At 55.4% G+C, this 23002-nt stretch overlaps 10 protein-coding genes and 1 non-coding gene across 11 annotated transcripts, besides 2 other annotated features; 6 read left to right on the top strand and 5 right to left on the bottom strand.

Annotated features, from left to right (window-relative positions):
- Window positions 1-2069: 2069 nt before the first annotated feature.
- Window positions 2070-2588, top strand: CYME_CML117C (hypothetical protein, conserved; the record flags this gene model as incomplete). The annotated part of the gene is made up of 1 exon (XM_005536706.1): window positions 2070-2588. The coding sequence occupies one exon, from the start codon at window positions 2070-2072 to the stop codon at window positions 2586-2588; it is 519 nt and encodes a 172-aa protein (XP_005536763.1).
- A 176-nt stretch (window positions 2589-2764) lies between these two features.
- On the bottom strand, window positions 2765-4153 carry CYME_CML116C (hypothetical protein; the record flags this gene model as incomplete). Its single annotated transcript, XM_005536705.1, has 1 exon — window positions 2765-4153. The coding sequence occupies one exon, from the start codon at window positions 4151-4153 to the stop codon at window positions 2765-2767; it is 1389 nt and encodes a 462-aa protein (XP_005536762.1).
- Window positions 4154-5025: 872 nt separating this feature from the next.
- On the top strand, window positions 5026-5634 carry CYME_CML115C (similar to diphosphoinositol polyphosphate phosphohydrolase; the record flags this gene model as incomplete). The annotated part of the gene is made up of 1 exon (XM_005536704.1): window positions 5026-5634. One exon carries the CDS (start codon window positions 5026-5028, stop codon window positions 5632-5634), a length of 609 nt encoding a protein of 202 aa, XP_005536761.1.
- A 1692-nt stretch (window positions 5635-7326) lies between these two features.
- Window positions 7327-7840: a sequence feature (possible transcribed region).
- Window positions 7696-9036, top strand: CYME_CML113C (hypothetical protein, conserved; the record flags this gene model as incomplete). The annotated part of the gene is made up of 1 exon (XM_005536703.1): window positions 7696-9036. One exon carries the CDS (start codon window positions 7696-7698, stop codon window positions 9034-9036), a length of 1341 nt encoding a protein of 446 aa, XP_005536760.1.
- A 786-nt stretch (window positions 9037-9822) lies between these two features.
- On the bottom strand, window positions 9823-10608 carry CYME_CML112C (hypothetical protein; the record flags this gene model as incomplete). The annotated part of the gene is made up of 1 exon (XM_005536702.1): window positions 9823-10608. One exon carries the CDS (start codon window positions 10606-10608, stop codon window positions 9823-9825), a length of 786 nt encoding a protein of 261 aa, XP_005536759.1.
- Window positions 10609-10860: 252 nt separating this feature from the next.
- Window positions 10861-11169, top strand: CYME_CML111C (hypothetical protein, conserved; the record flags this gene model as incomplete). The annotated part of the gene is made up of 1 exon (XM_005536701.1): window positions 10861-11169. One exon carries the CDS (start codon window positions 10861-10863, stop codon window positions 11167-11169), a length of 309 nt encoding a protein of 102 aa, XP_005536758.1.
- Window positions 11170-12587: 1418 nt separating this feature from the next.
- On the bottom strand, window positions 12588-13049 carry CYME_CML110C (nucleoside-diphosphate kinase; the record flags this gene model as incomplete). Its single annotated transcript, XM_005536700.1, has 1 exon — window positions 12588-13049. The coding sequence occupies one exon, from the start codon at window positions 13047-13049 to the stop codon at window positions 12588-12590; it is 462 nt and encodes a 153-aa protein (XP_005536757.1).
- A 128-nt stretch (window positions 13050-13177) lies between these two features.
- Window positions 13178-19970, top strand: CYME_CML109T. Its single transcript, XR_002461413.1, has one exon. It is a non-coding gene; the product is annotated as a hypothetical transcript (transcript).
- Window positions 17352-19493, bottom strand: CYME_CML108C (hypothetical protein, conserved; the record flags this gene model as incomplete). The annotated part of the gene is made up of 1 exon (XM_005536699.1): window positions 17352-19493. The coding sequence occupies one exon, from the start codon at window positions 19491-19493 to the stop codon at window positions 17352-17354; it is 2142 nt and encodes a 713-aa protein (XP_005536756.1).
- Window positions 19702-21105, top strand: CYME_CML107C (hypothetical protein; the record flags this gene model as incomplete). Its single annotated transcript, XM_005536698.1, has 1 exon — window positions 19702-21105. One exon carries the CDS (start codon window positions 19702-19704, stop codon window positions 21103-21105), a length of 1404 nt encoding a protein of 467 aa, XP_005536755.1.
- A 24-nt stretch (window positions 21106-21129) lies between these two features.
- Window positions 21130-21426, bottom strand: CYME_CML106C (60S ribosomal protein L36; the record flags this gene model as incomplete). Its single annotated transcript, XM_005536697.1, has 1 exon — window positions 21130-21426. One exon carries the CDS (start codon window positions 21424-21426, stop codon window positions 21130-21132), a length of 297 nt encoding a protein of 98 aa, XP_005536754.1.
- Window positions 21427-21828: 402 nt separating this feature from the next.
- Window positions 21829-23002: part of a sequence feature (possible transcribed region) that runs on past the window's edge.

Raw genomic sequence — 23002 nt, 5'->3', positions numbered from 1 at the left:
TGTTCGTACTGCGTACATTGATGCTGCCTCCTAATGCACGATATCTCAAACAGATGATGCGTGATGCTGCAATTGTCAGTTGTCGAGCATACGTATCATGAATCGAGGTGCGAGTATCTTCGATGAGGACTTTTGTTGCCCAGTACCGCAATTGTTGTTCGCCAGGCATACGTATCATGAATCGAGGTGCGAGTATCTTCGATGAGGACTATTGTTGTTGCAAAATGCTACAATCGTTAGTGGTTCCGTATTCGTTTTATGAATCAAGGGACAGATGGATTCGGCACAGCCGTATGTTCAGGGATTGATCGATCGTCTCGGTACGCGATTGCCATGGTTTGGGTTGTGATTCCATTCCAGAGCGATTAGGTTCAGAAACAGGGCTACTTTGAAGTGTCTGGAGTCACACGTGTGCGTATCCATCCACGCTGGGACACGTACGCAGCGCACGAAGCCATGAACGCTTGCGTTTCCCAGAATATTGCCATGATCCTCTACTCGACCGTGCAGAATCACCATACGTATTTCGCCCCTGGGAAGAGAGGCTCCATCTGCGCACGCAACGTCGCAGTGTTTTCCCCGAGATACTCCAGCCACACACGTGTGCTGACTGCATCGATTGAAAGCGCTCCGCTATCGCAACGATGCAGGTAGATTCAGCGTCTACATCCATGAATCTTCATTCCTGCAATCAATGGGTGCGAATGTGTTTGACTAGTGACAGAAGAACCGCGGATGTGCATCGACCTTGAACCAGGTTGCATCGCGAGATCCTGCATCTTGCTGTTGACCTGCACTCAGGGCGCTACCGTGTCCGGCCGTTTGCACTCGAGATATTCCCATTCAGATCATAACGACTAGGAAGACTTGACATCCGTGCGTATGGATTCCCCTACATGCTTCACTGCTTGTTCAGCGGGCTTCTGCTTCCGGAAATCAAACATGCCCATCAGCAGCAGACCCGACAGGTACGGCAGCGAGGGCATTCAAAGCCAGAAAAACAGACCCGATGAATGCCACTCAATCATGCCGTATTCCTGGTGGCAATCATCTATGTTTGTTTTCTCTGGCGTTCATGATCCTGTCAGCAGTACACGTCGACGCGTAATCCGCGTTTCCCGCAACGCTCTGCACGTAAGTAACGAACAGGCGACCAGCACTACCCATCGATCGCATCACGCCGCTCGGAATCGAGGCACCAGTCGCTGGCAGTGTAGGCATGGTGCGTTGAGCCGGTGATCTCGCGAATGCGCAACACTTATGGCTATTTCGGGAAGTGTTGATGCTTATGATTCGAATGCCCTCGGCGACGATGTTTCAGGTCGTACGAAATGCTTTTGGCGTGTGCGAACGAGCGCCCTGCTTGCCATCGACGTGACTATGCGGATTTTCCACCATATTTGCTGCTTTTTCGATGGATACATACAGCTGATTCGAGATGCTCTACTGCGTGTATCTCCAGATGACGCGGCAACCGCTCCCAGGTCGGTGCACAGGCCTGTGCGTCGCTCGCAATGCGAAGCTCGGATGCAATGCTTCCATGAGCACTGGTTTCCAGCGTATGTATATATCAGGACTCCGCGGAGCACCGGCTCGGCGTCGCAGAGCATGGAAGCATCCGTTGTGCGAGCATCATGCGCAGCCTTGCAATTGCTCCGACAGTGGTGCCCCCAGACTGCATCGAAATTTGTGGAGAACGAGCAATACTGCGCACCAGCAGGCATCCGAAACGAGCACATCTCGTGTTGCTGCGGAATATTCGCCAGGTACCTGAAATGGGCGCTCGTTTCTCATTGGATCAAGATACAGCCAAACATACCAGCAAACGTCATGAGCTTCGAACATCCCAGCGAGCGGGACCTGCCCCAGGAATCCCGGGTCGAGGCTTTGCACCCACGCGCGCCTGCCTGCCTGACAGGATACCGGCACCGGGAGCCGCATCGTTTCACCGGATGCAACGCTGGCCGACGAGCTCGACGAACGAACCTCGGGTGCAATAACAGTCGTGGGCTCCATAAAATCGCTTTCGTGGGACTTTCTGGGTTTCATTGGCCTAAGAAACCAGTTCTATGAGAAGTAACGCGCTACCGTTCGCTAACTCGCTTTCTTTCCCGCCAGCTCGGCAGACACTGAGCTCGGCTGACTGGGCAGCTTCATCGTGGCGGGCGCTCGCGTTCCAGCCAGTGCGCATGGTTGCCCCGAACGGCAACACAGACCGGCCTCGCAACGTTTTAGGGGGGCCGCTCGCGCCCTGCTGCTTCCAGCCTCGGACAGGGTTCTATCGCGACGGTTACTGTGCAACAGGTCCAGAGGACATCGGGTCCCACACGGTGTGCGCTCGCGTTACGGCGGAGTTTCTGGCTTTCACTGCGTCGCGCGGGAACGACTTGTCGACGCCTGCCCTGCAATTTGGCTTTCCCGGACTTCGACCAGGGGACAAGTGGTGTCTATGCGCATCGCGATGGAAGGAAGCGTATGACGCAGGGGTCGCACCGCCGGTCATCCTCGAGGCTTGTCACGAGAACGCGTTGCGTGTGGTGTCGCTTGCGCTCCTCCGCGAGCACGCAATGGACCAGAGGCACCAGTAGTGACGCTTAGCACTCGATTTCGATGGCGCTCTTCACGAGCGACGAATGCGTCCCGGTAATTGCTTTAGAAACCAGTTAGATGAGGCAACATGTTGTTCAGATGCACTAGCACAATCCACTGCGTACGCATGCAATCAGGCGACGCTCCTGAGCGACACGGAGCGTATCAGAAAGATTCATGCTGGGTGAATACCACGTTTCCATGTCAATAAACGTACGAAATCGTGAAGGATGATATCAAACCACGCACACTGGCGACGAATGGATGTTGTCGGAAGATGCTCTCGAATAGCGTGCCAGAAGCGCCGCGGCGAGAGGCAACCCAGCTCCATGGCGACCCCAAGGATGCCCTGGCTCCGTGTTTGAATCGTATCATCAGCAATCATGACGAGCGGCGTCTCGGATTTGGCATACGCTTCAAGCGCTTCGAGAACGAATTGCTCATGAAAGGGTTGGTGTGCATCAGGGGAATCGACCATCGGGGGTTTTCCGGATACGATTTCGGGATTGTAGTAAAAAGGAGAATCCAGTGCTTCGCGGGGCAGAGGCGGTAATGAGACCGGTGCATGCTGGCTTGGCTCGGGCTCTCCCAGTGTGTCCAGGGCCTGCGCAAACGCATCGCAATCATCGGGCATCTTTGCAATCGAGAACGGGAGCCGCGCCAACGCGAACAGCGTATTCGCAGTATCCTGAACGCTGACGAGCCGAATCGCGCGACACATAGCACGGCGTTGCAGAGCATTCGCTGCTGCGTCAGCATCTGTGCTGGAGCCAAGGCGCTGAACGAGTATCTCCTCTTCGAGACCCTGTAATCGGGTCCCGCCGCAAGGATACGTCACCGCAGTCAGAGAGTGAAGCTCAAGGGATGCAAGGGTCTCCACGAGCGCAGCAGTCCTCAAATTGGCCATATCCTCGAGACGCGTCAGGTGTGTGTCAGAGACGCGAACCCACACAAGTCCACTGCCGGTTTGGTGGAGCGCCTCCCCAAGGAACTGAACGCATTCCCTAACTTGTTTCTGCTGTCGCCAGGTGCGCAGTCGTCCATGCTTGTCCCAGGGCGTTTCGATAAATATGGGCAACAAACGTGTCGGCAACCACGAAGACTGGTCGGGACCTGACGATCTGCCCGCATCGGGGGTACTGGCTCCCTCTCTGGAGAGTGCTAGTGCCTTTTCTATGACTGGATTGTCGTGGAGCCTTAGATTTTCACCTTCTCGAAGCCACACGACCACAGTCTGGTACTGCGAACCGGCAAACGAGGGTGGTACCCCGACGCCGCCCGCGTGCACGGGTCTTCTGGCACCCGCTGTTACGAGGCGCCCTTCTAAACGGCGCTCAAGCTCGCGGAACCCGTAAGCTGCCCAAGACGATGCGAAGAGAAGCTGCGCTAGGCTGTTGATTTTGAGCACGCACCGGCGTCTTCGAATAGGACGGCGCGTGAGCTGCGCTCGCTCCAGCTGAACGCTCTGGCTCACCAGCGAGCATCGCGGGTTGCTAAGTACGAATGCAAACTTCGATCCATCATTCAATACAGACTCAAGTCCGTCAACAGTGAATGACTGCATTTGTTTGGCGCAACGTTCGAGACCACAGTTCAACAACCACGTTTTCAGTGCTAGCAAGCAACTCCTCTGTGCTGCAGGCCACAGCACATCGCCCAGATCTCGTCAGCGCCCGCGAGCGTCGCATCGTAGCCGTCGCTGCCCGAGCGCAAGCTGAACGAAAGCGTAACACCCATGATGTCTCTGCTTCTAAAGTGATCGAGAGTATCAAAGGATCGCGGAGTATCCGGAGCAATGCGATACCCATCATGTCCATGCTTCGAAATTGATCGAGAGTATCAAAGGATCGCGGAGTATCCGGAGCAATGCGATACCCATCATGTCCATGCTTCGAAAGTGATCGAGAGTATCAAAGGATCGCGGAGTATCCGGAGCAATGCGATACCCATCATGTCCATGCTTCGAAAGTGATCGGGGGGTATCAAAGGATCGCGGAGTATCCGGAGCAATGCGATACCCATCATGTCCATGCTTCGAAAGTGATCGGGGGGTATCAAAGGATCGCGGAGTATCCGGAGCAATGCGATACCCATCATGTCCATGCCTCGAAAGTGATCGAGAGTATCAAAGGATCGCGGAGTATCCGGAGCAATGCGATACCCATCATGTCCATGCGTTTAGGGTACCGAGCATTCCAGAGGGCATTGCATCGCGCGGTGCGAGGTCCACCAGCTAATCGTCGGGGATCCCGACACCGCTACGCCTCAGCGTTTCGTTGCTCAGACACGATCCCTGGTATGCGTATGCACCGCTGTTGAGTACTCCAGGGACTCTTCTTCACTCGGCAAGGGCTTTCTTTGCAAACCCTGGTCGTTCATGGAAGTTTGTACTTCTTACATATAATCTCGAAGCGAAACAGTGAATGTTTTTAGTACATGGGCGGCTCAGGGCGAAAAGTCGCGGGCTGTGTCCCCACGAGGCCCGTGGCTTCGAGCGCTGTTGCCGAGCCAGTTGCCGGAGCCAGTGCGCGACCCTGTGACCGGTATGAGGTTTTGCTGGTTCGCTCCAAGTACGACCCGCGAGTGTGGCTGTTTCCGAAAGGAGGAGTGAAGCGAAAAGAGAGCCCCAAAGAAGCTGCGGTTCGCGAAACGCGCGAGGAAGCCGGTGTCGAGGGTACAGTACTCGCTAAACTTGGCACATGGCGACCTTGGAGCGGGGAACAACATACTATGTTTCTGATGCTCGTGGAACTGGAACGCAGACCCGGTGATCCCCTGTGGCAAGAGTCCAGGGAACGGCCGAGGCGTTGGTTCTCGTTTGCGGACGCAGAGCGGCAACTTGAAGCAACAAGGGGCAAACGGCCAGAGCTCTTGGACATGCTACGAACCGCTCGAAAGGCTCTTGCCGATTATGAAGAGGAGCAAGCTAGAGCGCGCGAGAAAGAGCAGAAGAAACTACTGAAAAGGGAACAGAAAAGACTTGGTAAGCTTGTCGAGGCAGCATTAGCAGATACTTGCGATGATCCAGGCTGCACGTCGACGTGACTCGGGTAGCGAGGTTTCCAATCAGCCTGGTCCACATGGGTGAGCTGCAAACAATTGATCTGACGCAGGTCCATCTTTCTGGTATTGAAATTGGTGTTTGCGGGCAACGATGTTCTAGCTTCGACACCAAGACAGCGACTGCCGCCGCCGCCGCCACCACCACATCAGCGAGCACTCAAGTTGCATGGCGTGCGGCTGCCGAGTCGCAGCTTTCGCGTTTGTCGATGCAAACACCGGCTGCGACCCTCGCTTCGCAGTGCTGCTCGCGGTCGCAGCGATGCCCCCTGGAGAAGCGGACTGGAGTCGCCACCCGCGCTTTCCACGACAACCTCGGAGAGCCGTCTGTCTCAGAGCAATTGGTGCATACGCTACAAACACACACACACACTTATCAGAATAAAATGGCCCTCTGAAGTGCTCGCTCTGCGCCAGCGTTTCGAGTTTGTTCTGGCCTAGTTTAAGACGTGCGGACTCGACATTCGAAGCGCAGCTGTGAGCGCCATGGTTTTCATACGGAGTCTTGGGATGCTCAGTGGAGTTTTCGGAGAAGCTCCTTCGTCTCGGAGCCGCTGGAATTTATCAAGTCACCGTGCTCAAGATGATTCACGACGTCGTCGAACAAGGCATCGTAAAATAACCGATATGATCATCCAATTCATACGTACAAGCATTCGAGCTTCTACGTTTCTTACGTCTACCATGCTAAGATCATGCATTCCTCAAGTTCTCGATATCTCTTTGCCAAGTCAACTCGTGTGTGCAGCAATTGGATTCTCTGGATGGACCAATGGAAAACTGAGCGTCGTCTCTTGACGATTGATTCACGTGCTCATGTCGAAAGTTCAAGGACTCGTTCATGCCCATGAATAATTTCCCTTTGAAAGGCGAATCTTTTTCTCTGTGTGGCTATCGACGCAACGCCTTTTAACGGCAGCAGCATGATGCGTCTCACTGATATGATCCTAGAGGCTCGCATCTCGCCTGTTAGAATGGTGCATGGTTTTGGACTCGGACTTGAGCCGTCGTAACGATCGGTTCCATGAGACGGTGTTGCAGCGATTTGCTTGAAGGGACCGTAGACGAATCGAAATTTGTCTCTTTTTTCTTCAGCTTGGATTTGTCTACCGGCACTTGTTTCATCATGGACGACATCGCGTTCTGCAAATCCTTCATCGAATAGTGCATCGTTCGCTTGCGTGTGCAGCAGACTGGAAACGAGCCAAGCGCATCGCCCAGAAGAAGCCCGTGAGCGTGGGATGCGGTACATGGCGCGGAAAAGGAGGAGCGCATGACGGTGGGTCTTTCAGTGCCCGTCAAGCGCATGTGCCGAGCGATGGTGCAGGCGCTCACGTACCACAGTGCAGCCTCTGGATGAGGAAGTGCGGTGAACAAACCGAAATACCTGACCACATTCAAATGGCACGGCTGCAAAGCGCACACTGAATCTTTACATAAAAACGATGAACCTGGCGAGCGATGCGTCAGTCGCAACTACGATCTGTGCCTGACCTGCATCGACAAGCGCTGCAAACAGCGTCATCAAGAATGTACCGTTTCCGTCAACATCATTCGTTTACCGACCAATGAGCCAGAGGGAAATAAGAGACAAGTGTATTGGAAGCGAAAAAAAGAGAGAAAATAAGGAAGCAGTCGCAGAAATATCCAGCAATGGTCGGTGATCATAACAGTTGAAAAAAAGAACAGTTGCGTGTATGCCTATGTTCGAGGACCTGTTCCGGTTTATTCGAATATGAATATATCTACCAGCATGAATCTCTGTCGAGACTGCCAGGATCATCTGCGATAACGCCCCCACTGTCGAGTACTCGAACCTATACACAGAATATTCTTGAACTTGTGGTGTACGACGAGAGAAACCCGTCCCCGGGTTAAGGATATCGAGATCGACGTCAAACGCTGCCGTTGTTGCGCTGCGAAGATGTCGCTCCGACGATGACGACACCGCCGCCGGCGCTTCGCCCCGAATCGACAGATACGTTCTTTGTCTCGCACTTGAGCAACGGCGTTTTCCTGCTGCAGTGCTCAGACACCGTGAACAGCATGTTTGTCTTCGCAACAACAAGCGCTCATCGTAGGACGTATCAACCACTTCCTACGGGTTTTCACGGGAGCTTCCTTTGGACCCGGAACTGCGTTTTCACGACAGCACCTTTACGGCTGGCTAGCCAGCAGCTACGCCCCGATCTCTTACGTATTCGGGCTAGTGCTGCAGCGCCGTCGAGTCCAGCTCCGTCTCCAGCACCGGATGCGAGCCAGGATAACCAGGAGCGTCCTGATTCGACCGCGTTTGTCGACCAGAGAATTCCAGTCAGCATCCTGACTGGTTTTCTGGGATCCGGGAAGTCGACGCTTCTCAACCGCATCCTGGCAAACCAGCAAGGCAAACGATACGCGGTTATTGAAAACGAGTTTGGTGAGGTCGGTATCGACGATGAGCTCGTGAAAAGCCATATCCTCTTAGAGGGCGGAGATGAAATCTTCGAAATGAATAACGGTTGTCTCTGCTGCACAGTTCGGAGCGACCTTGTTCGGATTCTGCGTCGTTTGTTGACCCGGAGTACAAAGTACGATGGAATTCTCATCGAGACGACGGGAATGGCGGACCCCACGCCCGTCGTCCAGACGTTCTTTCTGGACGAAACGCTTGCCGACTTTCTGCGCCTGGACGGCGTCATCACCGTCGTGGACGGCAAGCATCTGGCAATGCATCTGGATCCAAGACATGGGGTACGACGGGAAACTGTCGAGCAAATCGCCTTTGCGGATCGTTTGCTCTTGAACAAAATCGACCTGGTGACGCCGGCTCAACTCCGAGAAGCCGAAGAAACGCTGCGCGCACTGAATAGGACGGCCCCAATCATCCGCTGCGTCCGCGCAGAGGTACCCATTGACGAACTCCTTAACATGCGAGCCTTTGATCTGGAAAGAATTACCGAGCGAGATCCCTTTTTCCTGGCAATGGAAAAGACCTCTTCTGAGGACGACCATGATCACCATGATCACCATGATCACCATGATCACCATGATGATCACGGAGAGGCAGCACCAGTGAACGGTCATGCTTCGCATGTCCACGACCATACAATTCGCTCCGTTGGTATCTGTGAACCTGGCGACCTCGACGTGGACCGTTTGAACGAATGGCTCGGTGGGTTTCTCAGCGAGCGCGGCGAGGATATCTTTCGAATGAAAGGGATTTTAAGCATCGCTGGAACGGATCGGCGGTTCATATTCCAGGGCGTCCACATGCTCTTCGAGAGTATGGCCTCGGAACCCTGGGGAACCGATCCTCGAATCAATCGATTGGTCTTCATTGGACGCAATTTGGATCGGCAAGCCATTCAAGAGGCGTTTCGGGCCTGTCTCGTTCCTCCAAGCTGAGCGATCGGATCAAGTTACCTGTCTGCGTATACCAGGTAGGCTGACAGGCTGCGCGTCTCCGAGCTTGATTCGTGATCACTTGGCGAACGTTTCGCGCTTGACAGTGGCATCACGAGTCCGCGAGACGGGTTATCGGCTGGAGACTTACTCGGGTCCATGCTTGTCTGTTCCGAGAGCTCGCCGCTGGATTCAGCATCACACACCGTTGAGAACGTTGCTAGAGCGTAGCAAGAAACCAACGTCGCATGCAGCATCACCCAGGGGTCGATCCACCATCACCACCATCACCACCTCTTTTGCGCTCCGAGAACGGAGAAGCATGCTTCAGCATTTGTTGTTTCAGAGACCTCATCTAAAACAAGATGCCCGTATGGATCTTGTCGTGCATCCAGTGACCTTGGCCTTCCATCGAGCCGACACACAGATGAACCGCACAGTGTCACGTAGGGTCTGTCGTCGACAGCGCCCTGCGATTCACTACGAAGGTTGCGCATTGCCCAGACAGTTGAATGGAGTGTCCAGTGATCGCCAGGATTCACGCTGGATTCTGGATCCAGCACCAGGGCATCAGGTGGTGCAACATTCGATAGGGTTCTCGCACTGCTGCCGCTTGTGCTCTGCGGTATCCGTCTCTAGGATGCGCTGAAACTGCCCGCGGCTCGTTGAATGCTCGTATTGCTTCGCCAGCTTCACAGGCACGGCGCTTATCGCTGGTCGCTTCTTTTGCTCCAGGCTGTATCGGTTTGCATTGCAGTCGCAGCGGGAAACGCTACACCCGATGCGTTCTCATTCGCCATCAAGCAGCATGGGCTCGTCATTCGCAGTGTCCTTTGCACCTGATTCAGAACTACCTCCGAATTTGATCTCCGCGATTGGGTGCATCTCAGGCGAGTTAGGACTCGGCACCTCGCTTTGACTCGAAACTCGTGGGCAGCGTCCACTGCTGGACACTGACGCGGCGACGTGTTCGGGCAGCTGCCGGTGGGCATCGTCGAAGCCGGAAACTGCAGTCTCGGATCGTAAACCGAATCCCAGTGCATCCGGTGCTGAAGCAATGTTGAGCTCCTCTACACCTGCAGCGATCCGAGCGTTGCCTGTGGTAGTTCTTTCGGACAGCTGGGCAGAGGTTTCGCCAGTTTCAGCTATATCAACGTCGCCACCAACGGTAGACGACACCGACGACGAGAGACTCTGCTCGCGTCTTGCAGGGCCACCGACGCCACTGGACTGTTCCAGCATATCTCGGTGTCGTTTTTGTGATGTATACGCAACATTCGCAGTCATAACGCTTTCTGCTGCACGTGCCTGCGGGTTATCGTCCATGGGTGTTGCTTCCGATGACGCTTGTTCGTCGGCTGTCTCGCGCTCAGAGCCGTTTTCTTCGGGTTTCGTCGTTTCCTCCTCAGTTATGTGCACCCAGGCGTAACAGCGCACGTTACCGATTGTCACCCACTCTTTCCGCCAACGACGAAGCTCACCGTAACGAGCTGCTCGCTCAACTTCCCGCATGAGGCGACGTGTCTCCCCGCGGGTTCCGAGGCTAGCCTGGGGCCGAACCACGGTAGAACTCATGGTGGACGTATCTGCGTCGAAGGATGCGGTCTGTAAAGCTTTCCACGAGTACGCGCTTGCTACTCCTGAAGCAAGTGTTCCTACCTTTCCACCTCTGGAACGTGCCTGGAATATACCCAGGAAGAGAGGTCCGGTTCGCGCCGTCGTCGAACGTCAACGGGAGGCGTCCATGATTGCGGGGTTGTCTCACCGGGCGTCTGCACCTGCTGCAACTCGATATCCTTTCAACTTGACTGCGTTTTTATCTGGGGAATGAGTCGGCAGAGATCGAATAAAAGAGCTCGGAAAAGACGTGAACGCGGTCCGGAGTTGGACGTGATCCACAAAGAACTCCGCGAACGGGGCCCGTTTGCCGCAGAGACGGAAGCAGACTGGGACCTACCCGGGCTCGGTCAGTTTCGCTGCGTCGTCTGTAGTCGTTACTTTATTAGCAGGAATGCTCTTGATGAGCACTCGGTCTCGAAACCACACAAACGAAGAGAGAAGCTTCTGGAACTCGAGGCACCCTACACCGTGGGGGAAGCGCGCTGGGCTGCCGGCCTCGGTCCAGCTCCGTTTTAGACGGGCGTCATCTGGCGATTCTGCGTCGCAAGGAACGCGTGCGGGAGCGTCAAGCACAAGAAACTGTTTTACTTGAGTCGAGCGCTGCTTCAGACGCGGGGGCACTGCTTTCCCGGAAGTTCACTATGGCACGGAGCGCGCTTGGCGACTGGTGGTTGAAGCGAGGCAAGCGGAGTGCGAGCTCCGCTTACGTTCTGCAGCGCTCGGATGCACGCATAAGAAAAGCACATTTTGCCTTGACTTGTTGCACGCAAACTATGGGCATCGTATGCACGCTTTTCCTATGGGGTCGTCCGGGTCGCCGCACAACTCCGCGTCTACATCTTGTCCGGGGACCGCGGCCTCGCACAAAAGCGTGCGCTGCCAACCGAGCGACGGTTACCAGCGCACCATGCCTTCGGTGGAGCCGTACACCTCTGGGTCAGGAAAGTGAGCGACTCCTTAGTTTGCTGGCCAATGACCACGACAGCTGCAGCCGAGTGGCGGCGAATACGAACGTCCGTTGCGAATGAGCCTCGTCTGTCGTCTGGGTACCGCCTTCCATGGTGCGCTGATGACGAGCCCCCCTATGCCAAGGGCGTAGAGCGCGTCCTGCAATCTCGAACTCGGGGCCGGCTTTTCTTCGGGATACCTGCGCGTGAAGTTGCATGGTATCGCACGGGCTTAACGAGCGCCCAGTTTGGGTCCCAGACGCACACGCTGGCTTGTCCGTTGTGCTTTATGGTTCAGAATCGATGCATCGAACTGCGTTTCTCCGGTACGCGCATGCTAGCGCTGCACCATGCAAGCGACTTTGGGTCTTCGTTAGACGCAAGCACCATGGACGAGCCCTGGACTCAAGGTCCTTCATAGCGCACAAGCTTTATCGATTCGAGGAGCCACAGACTATGGAGCACATCGTCGCCCTTGTACGAATACCATACGACTTTGCGACACCTCGAAGCGCGTCGGGTCGACGCCTAGAATGGCTGGTGTGAGCGTATCCTGCGCTTGTACCGCCGCAGCGCCTCGGCACATTCGATACCGGCACCAGGCGAGAGGGAGTGATCTCCTTTGAGCAGGTTCAGTTTGCATACTGTTCGTTTCAAGGGGTCCGCGGAGCCTACGCAATGCACACGGTCTCACGGACGCGTCATGGGCATTGTCAAACGCCAAGTTTACGTACGCTAATGAAGTTCAGAGCGCCAGCACTCTTGCGGGCAAACGCAGGTATCCAGCATAAAGCAGCCGTTCCTTTGACTGGCGCACGCTGGTGCCGTAAACCGTGACATCCATCTTGTCGAGCTATTCGTGGACGTTCTACTAGCCTACAGGTGCTGTCCTAGGATTTGAGCGGTTCGCACCTAATCCTTTACCTGCCCGGGCAACAAGCGCCAGCGAAAAAGCCTGGCAGCCGCTGCTCCCAGACCGAGCCACGTCTAAGAAACGTTCTCGTAGACCCAGCCCAGGTCACACGGCACATAGTGCACCAGTTCTTCAGGTTTGAACCAGAGTGCGATCTCCCTTTTCGCACTCTCCACGCTATCTGAGGCGTGAATGACGTTTCGCCCTACGTCGTTGCAAAAGTCGCCACGGATCGTCCCAGGTGCAGACTCCTTCGGGTTGGTTGCACCGACGATCGCCCTACCCAGCGCCGCAGCAGCTTTACCTTTCCAAACCATTGCAATAACCGGACCGCTGAGCATGTACTGCTTCAGCCCTGGATAAAATGGTTTATTCACCAGTTCCGCGTAGTGTTGATCGATCAGGGCCTCGCTGGTGTTCACCATTTTGATCGCAACAAGCGTTAGTCCACGGTTCTCAAAACGCGCTATGATGGGTGCCACCAAACGTCGTTGTACGCCATCTGGCTTGATCATGATGAAAGTCGTCTCCTCCATGGGTAGAAACAGCACGAATCCAAAACACAGACACACACACACACAGACTTGAAAGTCTGGGCGGCGTGCTCGACGGTCTATGGAGGCGTCGCATCGCCGTGCAGGCGCTCAGCACCTGCACAGCGACGATGGACGACTTTCCTGAGAATGCAGCCTGAGCCAAATACCCTGGTACCTTGAAGCAGCGCTGCCTGCTGGGGCACGCGATACGATGCGGACTTGAGTGCGCTGACGTGTTGCAGTCGCTATCAACTGGAGTATCGAGTGCCCCGCTGTGGGGTTGCGGGACTTGATCTATCAGGGGCTGCTGCAGCGCCCGCTTGTGTCCGCGCACAAGACTGGTCCACAGGATCGTTCACGGGCGATGGAACGGCGTATGCCTGGTGTGGCCGCAGAGTAGCGCCTCGGATGCTGTACGCATGCACGTTCGGTAGCCTGCAGAAGCGCTGGACTCTGTGCAGAGCCTGCTGGCGTGCAAGTACGAGAACGTGAGGCTCGTTCACGTCTGTTTTTCTCGCAGACACAAAACAGAAGGAATGCACCATTTTGATTGGAGAACGCTCGCTGAGAAACTTGATGCAGTCATTGGTAGCTTACGAAGAACGGCCTTGTTTCTAAAGGTCAGTCATTCTCCGGTCAACTGGCGGACGAAGAGCGCTCCTCGTCGGTCCTATGCTGGACGTAGAGCACCTGGCATACGAGGTATCAAGCTCTCGCTAGACGCCTGTGTTTTCTTCAATGTGTGACAATCCATATGTTCTCTAAGCTGCAGTACCAAAGACGCTACGGGATGTAATGTCTCTGTGCTGTTCATCTGACTGGTGATGAAGCAATGCGCATAGGCAACGAAAAACGTACGTCTCTAGAGGAAAACCTCGTGCACTGAAGAGCAGTTGGATCGATTTCGCTCTGAAACGTGAACGCGCATGATAGGATGGATGAACGCGATCTCGTCTCAATCGATGAGACTTGATTCGGCAGGGACGGTAGACCTGGATATGGGTATCCGGGGCGCTCCAAAACTATGATCGTAGCGAGAGAAAACAAGCGTGCATTCCGAAAACACCAGCGCTAGCGGCGATATAATTTTGTGTCGTTTTCCGGGAATCGCGAAATCGACAGCGTGGTTGAACACTCCATGCTTCGTCGGAGTCATCTTGGATGGCTTCTGTTTCCGGTATGCTTCTGGGCGGGTTTCGGACACTGTCGCTTTTGATCGCGCAAAAGCAGTCGAGGTGTGCGCAACCGAATCTGGTATCGAGCTGCTCTTCGTACCAGCGTATTCTTCCTTATTGTCTCCCGTGGAAGGCGGCTCCTCTGTTGTGGAATGGTATTGTTACGCTTACAGATCAATAGACGAGTCGTTCGCTTCCATGACACCGAAGCGAAAAGAGCGTAGTTCGACGAGACATTGCCTATAGCGGTACTGGCGCATCTCGTCAAGCAAGCGGTTGGTACGGGTTCCGGAAGCAGGGCCACTGACTGTCCACATTCCTCTGCAATGTTTCCAATCCATTGCTCTAGCGACGATCCAGTTGATGCTCGGTGCAGGAGATGGAACGTGGTTTCATCCAAGCGTCAGAGGTCTGCACACACGCCTTTTCAGAATACCTTGCCGCTTCGCTGCTTCATACCGGCGATCGGAACAGCTACTGTGCAGTTGCCGAACGTACCGAATAAACCTCAAAGGCATGCGCGGGTCAATATCGATCGCTTCAAGAGGCACAGTATGCGGTCGTCGTGCCCAGACGTTACGGACCCCTGAAAGCAAGGGACTGATGGACGACATCCTTTGTGTGACTATGAGTACAGAAGAGCGCGATGTGGTTGCAAGCACCAAATCGATTTCCGAACGAGAGCAAGTGTCGCTGCACGTCGTCCAAGCGGATTGAGTTCCCATCGGGCTGAGACCGACGACCGTTGTACGTCATCGCTGGTTGAAACCTGGTGATGCGTATCTTCCTTGCATCCTGCACTATGAATCTGTGTTCCTGAACAAAGCCCTCGAGTGCGAAGCAGACGTCCGCACCGTATCCAAGCGGATTCAGCCTCCACGAGCGCTTCGTGTGTTTGATCCCTCAAATTCATGACATGGTCGATTATATCACCGTAGATACATATGGACTGGACTGTATGGGCACCACAGCGAGCCACAAATGTCTCTACGAGCAGCTGTAACGCATTCGACAAACTTTTCCGAAGAGCATCCCCTGAACGTGTCCAAGGGATATCTCAGTTTACCTAGAGGTAATGGAAAAGTTTCCAGGGACCATCTCGATCGATACAATATCAGTCTTCGTGGGCTTGATAAAACCTATGCCAGAGTCGACCAATACGACTCATTTTCACCTGTTCAAGGTCTATGAAGAGACAGCGTTCGTCATGGGCATGGATCCAAGCTCCCGAGACGTCATTGCCGTCATCGTCCATCTGGGTCACGACGAGGGAGTCAGCATGATCGAAGGCTGGATATTACCAGCGGACCCGGCTAACATGGACTCAGGTCAACACCTTCATCGACGCTCTGAATACCGTATCGAATAGAGGAAGTTTCCTCGAACGCTTCATCCGTAGATGACACGAGCGTTGAAACGGCTGATGCGGACGATTGTTGACACGAGTCTGTGTGGCTGCGTTCCGGTCGACGAGTGCATCGATTCTCTGGAGGCAAGATACGTGCATTCTCCAACTTTTTCAAGGAACTCTAGATAGAAATGATCAACAAGTCGCGTTGTATTGTGTCAGTCTGTGCAACGTGACATGATTCAGCGCGCAGTCGCAGCACTCCTGGCCCATCGACGCGAGCGATGACGACAAGTGCAGGGGTCGATGCTGCGTGACACCCTTCGACGACTCGATAAAAAGACCACAACACACCACGGGTACGAGTGTGCGCGCTTTGACTGGTAAGGAAGAAGAGCGTGAAACAGAGACGCATGCTCGAGACGGTCTCGAGTGGGGTAACGGAACAGCTGCCATCAGTGCAGTGCAAAGTCACAGTCTCGCTATGATGTTCGTGTACCAGTGAAAATGCGGGCAAGCGCTATCTGAACCGAGACTTGAACACCTGCATCAATATCCGGATATGTTTCGTGTTTCCGGAGCGTTCAGCGAAGATGCATCGAGCCAGGTTTCGAACGAATCGTCTCGTACTCCGCGGAGGCATTCGGCTGAAACGCTACAGACTTTTGATGAAGACATCATTGGCAAACGCACATGCCACGAGAAGCCTAGCATAGGGTACGACACGAATGGCGTACCAGTCAGCAATGCAGCAGGCCTAGATTCCACTATAAATCGCACCAAGTACGGATGTGGTGGATAATTGCTAGGCAATTACGAAATGACATCATTCGTTGTTCCTGTGTGTTTATCCCCGACACGCCAGTGCTCAGGCAAGTTGCTCTGATGACCAAGAAACGAAAAGAGAGGCATTTTCGCCATCGAATGCAAACGGATCCGCGATCCTGCCGATCCTTCACTCCTTGATGCACTGGCGTCCAGGAATGGGCCTGCTCGTCACCAAGCCACTTGCGGGCGACACCGTGCACTAATCTGCATACGAAGACGACGAGAGATCAGGCTGGTCTTGGCTTGAGAATGCAGACCCCGGCTCCATCACTGCGAGCGACAGATTTTCATGGATTGCTGCATGGTTTTGCACTTGCCAAAGCATCCCCGATAGCTCGATTATAATCGGTTCCCGGGAGCGTGTCCATTGTGCTGTACGAGAGCTCCTGGTGCCAGCGGAGCAGCGATGTCCGGTGGTGCATTCCAGGCGCAAACAACGAAGCACCGGGACATCATCCACATTCTCCGCGCGTAGTGTCGTCCGCTCGACCTACGCAATGCGTTATCGCATGACAACAACACGCTTCCGATGAAGCGTCGTGCGAAAAGATGAAGAACGCAGCATGCGCTTCATTTTATGATGCGCACCAGTGCAACGCCGAAAGCAGGCCCTTGCGCCTCAGCGTAAGCTCGTCAAGCTGAACGACGCATGTTCCAGATAACTAGGGCGCGTACTACTCACCGGCTTATGTGCTCAACGAGTATCGTTCGGATGGCGCCAGAAAAAAGCGCTTCACACGTGCTCGTGGCAGATCCTGCAGTATCTCGTTTCGAACGAGTACCGACCGTGCCCGCTTCAGTTCATGACATCAGTCTGTAGACGGAGGCTCAATGCTCAGGACGACGTTGCCGGTTCCCGGGTCCAGAGCGCCGACCCGCACCACTGCCGGTCTGCATGCCTCGGAGTATGCCTCCGTTTCATGAGGACAAGACGCCAACATGCGCTGGTCGCTAACGAGAGCGTCTTACCCTTGGTACTGGGCAGAAGCGTTCATGCATGCATCGTGGACATGGAAGCCTGGTTACCAATCGCTCAGGCTCCACATCGATTTGCTCGCAACACTGGCAGGGTATCGGACGGCGAACGCGTTCAGACGCTTGGTCGTGTGCTCCTCGCCCTGATCGACTCGGTTCTGCATCGCCTGAGGCATGACGATCAGCGTGGCTTCGATACCGACGTTCGCCTCGCGATGCGTACGACATGACGCTTGGGGAGCGTTGCTCGTGCAGGGCGGCGGCGGCGGCGGCGGCCATGGTCCACTGGGTAATCTTCACGGGCTCCAGGTCGGCAACGCTGGCGATGCGTCCGTCGCAGCGTGAGCTCCAGTCCAGGGCGGTCACCTCCCCGGTGCAGGCTATGCGAACGAACCTATCGTCTCGATCGGGCGACGCATCGCTGCCAGCGACTTGCGCTGGAAGTTCCCAGTGTGCTGCGGGCAGGTTCCCCAGATCCGCAACAATAAGGTCGCAACCGGACCCAAAGGCAACGTACGCACCATCGGGACTTGGGCGCACCCGAGTATAATGAGACCACAGCGGTGCCTGAATGCTCTGTACAACTCCATTCGAGAGACGAGCATTTCCGAGCTGCAACGGGTCCAGAATGAAGACTGTGCCACGTTCGGGTGCACCTGGACGCAGTGTGGCCACCGCAAGGCGCCGACAGCTGTGCTGCAGGTGCGCATGTGCGATGCCGTTACCTGGGGCAAGCTGCACCGTTGTCACCGGTTTGGCGAGGCGTCTGTGTGCTCTGAGCGAGCCACCTTCGAATTCAGGGCTGAGCAACGGACAAGTCGACCATGTTTGACGCAAATCCCACACCTTCAGCAATCCATCCGTTGCACCTGCCGATAACAGCGCACTGGGATCAGGTCCAAGCCAGACAACGCTTGCGATCGCTCGATCAGGTGAGGGTGCCAGGAGATCAGCCCGGGAAGCTACGCCCCGCTCCACGAGTCGACGAGCCGCAGGGTTCCGAAAATGCCCCAGCTGCACAGCGCGCACAGGAAGGAGCGCGTTACGTGTCTTATTATCTCCGGAAAGCGCCGTACTGGAGCTCGACGCAAGTCGCCTGCAGCTGCGCAGATCGTAGACGAAGATGTTCCCGTCTCGTCCACAGGTGCTGATGATGCGACCTCCATCCTCCGGGAGCGGAGCAATGCTTCGCACTGCGCCATGGTGTCCGCACAGCCGTGCAACGCGTACCGGTGGCGAAGGCGCCTCGCTTCCTCCGTAATCCTGAAAATAACGCCAGTCTCGATTCCAGCCTCGCTGACGATTCTTATGACCTAATGCGCTGCACGTGGAGACGTCCACGATATCGACAACTCCTGAGGCGTAAGCTGCAGCCAGTCCGGATGCGTTGGTCGTCGCCCCCGGTAGCCAAGCGACGTCAAACACTGCCCGGTTGCTCTCGCAACTATTCCAGAAAGCAACCAGGTTCTCAGATTCCACGTACAGAGCTCGCTCTCGGGACACTCCAATAGGACCGTTTTCTTCCGATGCGATCTGCACGGTACGGTCTACGTCGATCAGCCGCACGCGACCGCCCTGGTCGCCAACGGCAACAACCTCGGTGCCCGGGTGATAGGCAAGCGCGTACGCCAGCGTTGCATCAGTTGCCTGCTGCGCGCTGTCACTGCTGACAGCCCGCTCAGCAGCGCTCTGCAGCGGCAAATTCCGGAGCCAGCGAACTCTACGCCGCTCCCGCACAGCACGCGCTTCAGCATCCAGTGGCTCGCTTGTGGCGGCACTGCGTCCACAGAGACACTGGTCGAGCAGGCGAGCCCACCCGACTTGCTCCATGTAGTCAGCAAAGAGGACCGACCCCTGCCGTTGCAGCTGATGCCTCCACGGTCGCCGTGCTTCGTACGCCTCGTCCCGATCAGGCCACGTGTGAGCAGTAGCGTCCAGTTCAGCGAGCTCGAGTCCCTGTGTAGGTAGCAGGTAGCCGCTGCCAGCGACATATCGGCAGAGGGAACGTGCACGCTTTCGCCGTAGCGTTTGCGTCACCTGTGCAGCATCGAGTGCTCTACAGTTCCGTTCTAGATCGGACACCAAACGCACGATAGACTTGGACATTTCCGGTTTCATCGACTGAATAGACGCTGAAAACACCCCCGAGTGGCGAGGCGTACAGCGCGCCGCGTCACGCCGTTGCCGCTGCGTCGTTCGCGCCATTTCGGCAAAGCGTCCACGCAAGTACCGCTTTCTTTCCCTCGGTGAAAGACGTGCTCGAGACGCTCTGTTTTGTGGTGCAAACCAGGAGCTCAGACTGGAAACAAGGAGTAACGGGGGCTTCATGCAAGACGCTATGGTTACTGGGAGAGGTTTTGCTCGAGAAAGTGCCCCGGGGGAGCCCAACGCCCTGTCTGAGGGCACTGCGTTCGCCCGAGGCTCGACGTGCACCAGACACGCTGAGCGTTTATGCTGCGGACGCGAATGCCGGCGCGGGCGAGCTACTAGGCATCGTCGGAAGTGCGGGCAGATTGGTATCCCTCGACGGATGCGGACTATTGCGTCCGGGAAGGTTGCGACCAAGTTGAGGTGCATCGAAGCGAAGCTGGAGCGTGTATATGCTATTGTGCAGTCCCTAAAGACGCTCTTTTTGAGGGAGCAGCGCGAAGATCCGCTCTACAGCGCAGCGTCTCGCGGATGCCAGCGGCAGTATCGTCGTTCAGTCGCCTGCTCAGAACAGCACTCGATAACCTGCACGGACTCACCTGGCAGTGGTACGCGTGGCGACTCCGCTGCGGCAGCGACGGATGCAGCGGTGCCACAATGTCGTCGGTCTGAGGCGGACCCAGTACGCCACAGCACTGAAGAGGAAGAGGAACGTTTGACTCTGGAGTGCGCAGCACGGCCGTTCGGATGCACCGGCCGTTACCGGCGACGTGTGCATCCCTTGAAGGCAACGTATGAAAGTGAGTATCGAGTACCCGGGGTGACGGCATGCTCCCTGCCAGATGCGGACGCTTTGTGCTGCGACAAAATAGATTCTGTGCAATTCGGCGAGATGAATGGAGAATGTCTACGAGAATTTACCGCACACGGTGATGACGTCTCGAAGCACACGCCCCTTCCATCGCTCCGAGCCGCAGCGCCAAGCAGTACATGGTTTACGGTGGCTCCGATGGCAGATAGTTCGCCGAGAGCGACTCCTGATCCTCCATCTGCGTCTGCAGGCTCCAGATCATGCTTGGAGCATGTTGCACAAGCTGAGCGCCAGCTCTGCGCTACTGCTTATCAGACGCCAGCTAGATTAGGGACTGCGAATACGAGAGCAATCGGAATTCGTCAACCCCAAATGCATTTCACTGAACTGGGCGGGGAGCGCGTGCCCAGGGCGATTCCAGCAGAGGACCAGCCGCAGCCTGCTGACGTTGGCAGACCGGACGCACAGCTCACGAAGCGTGAACTTGCTCAGCAGCAAACAACTTACCAACGCGCCGAAGCTGCACCTACCACGTCACCGAACGCCCGCAAGTCCGCTGACGAAGATTCCACTTGTCGATGCCCGTCGTGCAAAGCGTTCTTTACGACACTTGCTGGGAGTTATCCCCCAGATATGCAGAGAGAGATTCAGCGCTGCTCCAGACGGGCACGCAAGATAACAACGACGAAAGGTCCGCGCACACCGCCCACGCCCAAGTTCTGGCGTCAGATCGAGTTCAGCTCCTCGGAAGAGTCGCCGACGCGCCTTTGACGTGCACCGACCCGTGGTGAACGTTCAGCGCCTCCGTAACGCGTCTGCGAGCTCCGAGATCTTCCTCTTGGCCCTGGTCTGGGTACCAAGGCGTCTCTTCGCAAACTTGAGTGCCCTTTTGTCTTTGCCGATCCGTAATAGCTCCATGATTCGTCGCTCGTAGGGCGCGAACCCAACAACCTCCCTGATGAGCGCCCGCACAAACTGCGTCCTCTTTGACAGTTGACCCTTTCGCTGTGCAGGCCGCACTGGGAGCACCCGTTTCGTCACTTGGTGCCCCTTCTGTTTGCCAACAGCGACCCCTTCCGACACAAGAGACATGTTCCACAGCAACCAAGGCACCAGCGCTGAGGAGTATCCATCCCGACGAAGACGCTGTGGTAGCGAGCGAGTGCGCCGCGACGCCGCCGCCGCTCCGTGTCACGTGACGCCTGCATGCGTGACACGCCTTACGGCGGTGGACGCGTTCCAGCCAGTCACATCAATTGTGTTCCACTTTTAGGTGCATGGCATTACATGCTTTTTTTCCGAGGGTTATACGGGATTTGTTCAGATCGGGTGCATTTGAAGAAAGAAAAATCCAAGGGAAATGTATCGGTGTGCAAGTCGGGGATCCTGGAGGCGCGGTGTCGCTGGCTGGTGGAAAAAACGGAAAAAATGCACTTCTCGCCAACCAGTAAGAGAAGAATTAGAAGAAGAATAGGAGGGCGTATAAGCGGGAAAAGGTGTTTTACCCGACGGGACGGTGCCGAGACCCCAGGGACACAGACGTCACGAACTCTATGCGATGATCGGCTCTGGTTCAACTCATGAATGCAAGGATTCCTCGAACTCGTGCCTTGTGCGCTATCTCCTACTATGTCAGGTTTCCGCGCTTTTCCATCGCCGAGGCACCCTGCTAGTTTGTCTCCATCTCCACACTCTGAGGCGTGCACTCCAGCTCATCTCTTAAAAAGTTTTTTAAAAAGAACGCGCTTCTTTATGCCCTTAGGTGAGGACCTTCTGGGATCGAGAAAGACCTGCGCAAGAAAGACGCGATATGCCCCGGCGTGTCGCCGTGTGCCGAAGGTCTCAGCGATTCACCCAGTGGCGGGATCGTTGCGTTTCCCGATAGCAGAAACGCTCCCTCGATGACGATGAACCTCGCAGCGTGCGGAGGAGCCAAAAGCGGCTCTACTCCGATGGAATCGGGAAGGCCTTGAACGCAACAGGAATGGTGAAATGCCACGTTGTCGAAAAGAAGGATGTCGCCAGACATCAGGGGAAGCAGCAAGTCTCATCGACTGAAAAAATGGATCGACGTCCCTGTGCTCTATACGGATCGCTGAGTTCCACGGACGCTGTCGTTGCAATTTCGGTAGAAGATGGCCGTGAGTGTACTAGGACTTTGCGATTGTATCCCAGTGTTCTCAGGGCCACAGGAGCAAGCCTTTCGGAAGCCGAGACGCCCGTCCCGTCTAGTATAATCGTGTTTGCTTCCCCCAAGGTAACGAAGGGGTCGATTTCTACCATGGACCGCAAGCTCACTTTGAAAATATCGGTTTTTGGCGCGCAACGCATATAGCGCTCTCTTTCAGTATTCCTCGACCACCTCAGTAATGCGGTACTTCTGACCTCAGGGGGAAATATGCATTCTTGCTTAGATTCTTCAGCAAAGAATATACACCTATCCTACAGGCAATGCGACTACGATCTACGTGGTTCTTTGCATAGCGATTTCGATCCTCGATTACACTGTGCAGCGGGAGTGCAACACCAGAGAGGTTGTCAGAGTGGAAAGACCACCTTATTCGCGTGTCTCCATTGCCTGTTTCACGCTGCGACCTTGCCCTGTGCAAATGCTTCCATAAACTGTTTCACGCTTCAGTATTCCCGAGTACAACTACCATGATTGTCC

The sequence above is a fragment of the Cyanidioschyzon merolae genome, chromosome 12 (assembly GCF_000091205.1).
Source record: "Cyanidioschyzon merolae strain 10D DNA, chromosome 12, complete genome".
NCBI lineage: Eukaryota > Rhodophyta > Bangiophyceae > Cyanidiales > Cyanidiaceae > Cyanidioschyzon > Cyanidioschyzon merolae.
The sequence above is the reverse complement of the archived record's forward strand: the minus strand, read 5'-3'. Positions and strand labels throughout refer to the sequence as shown.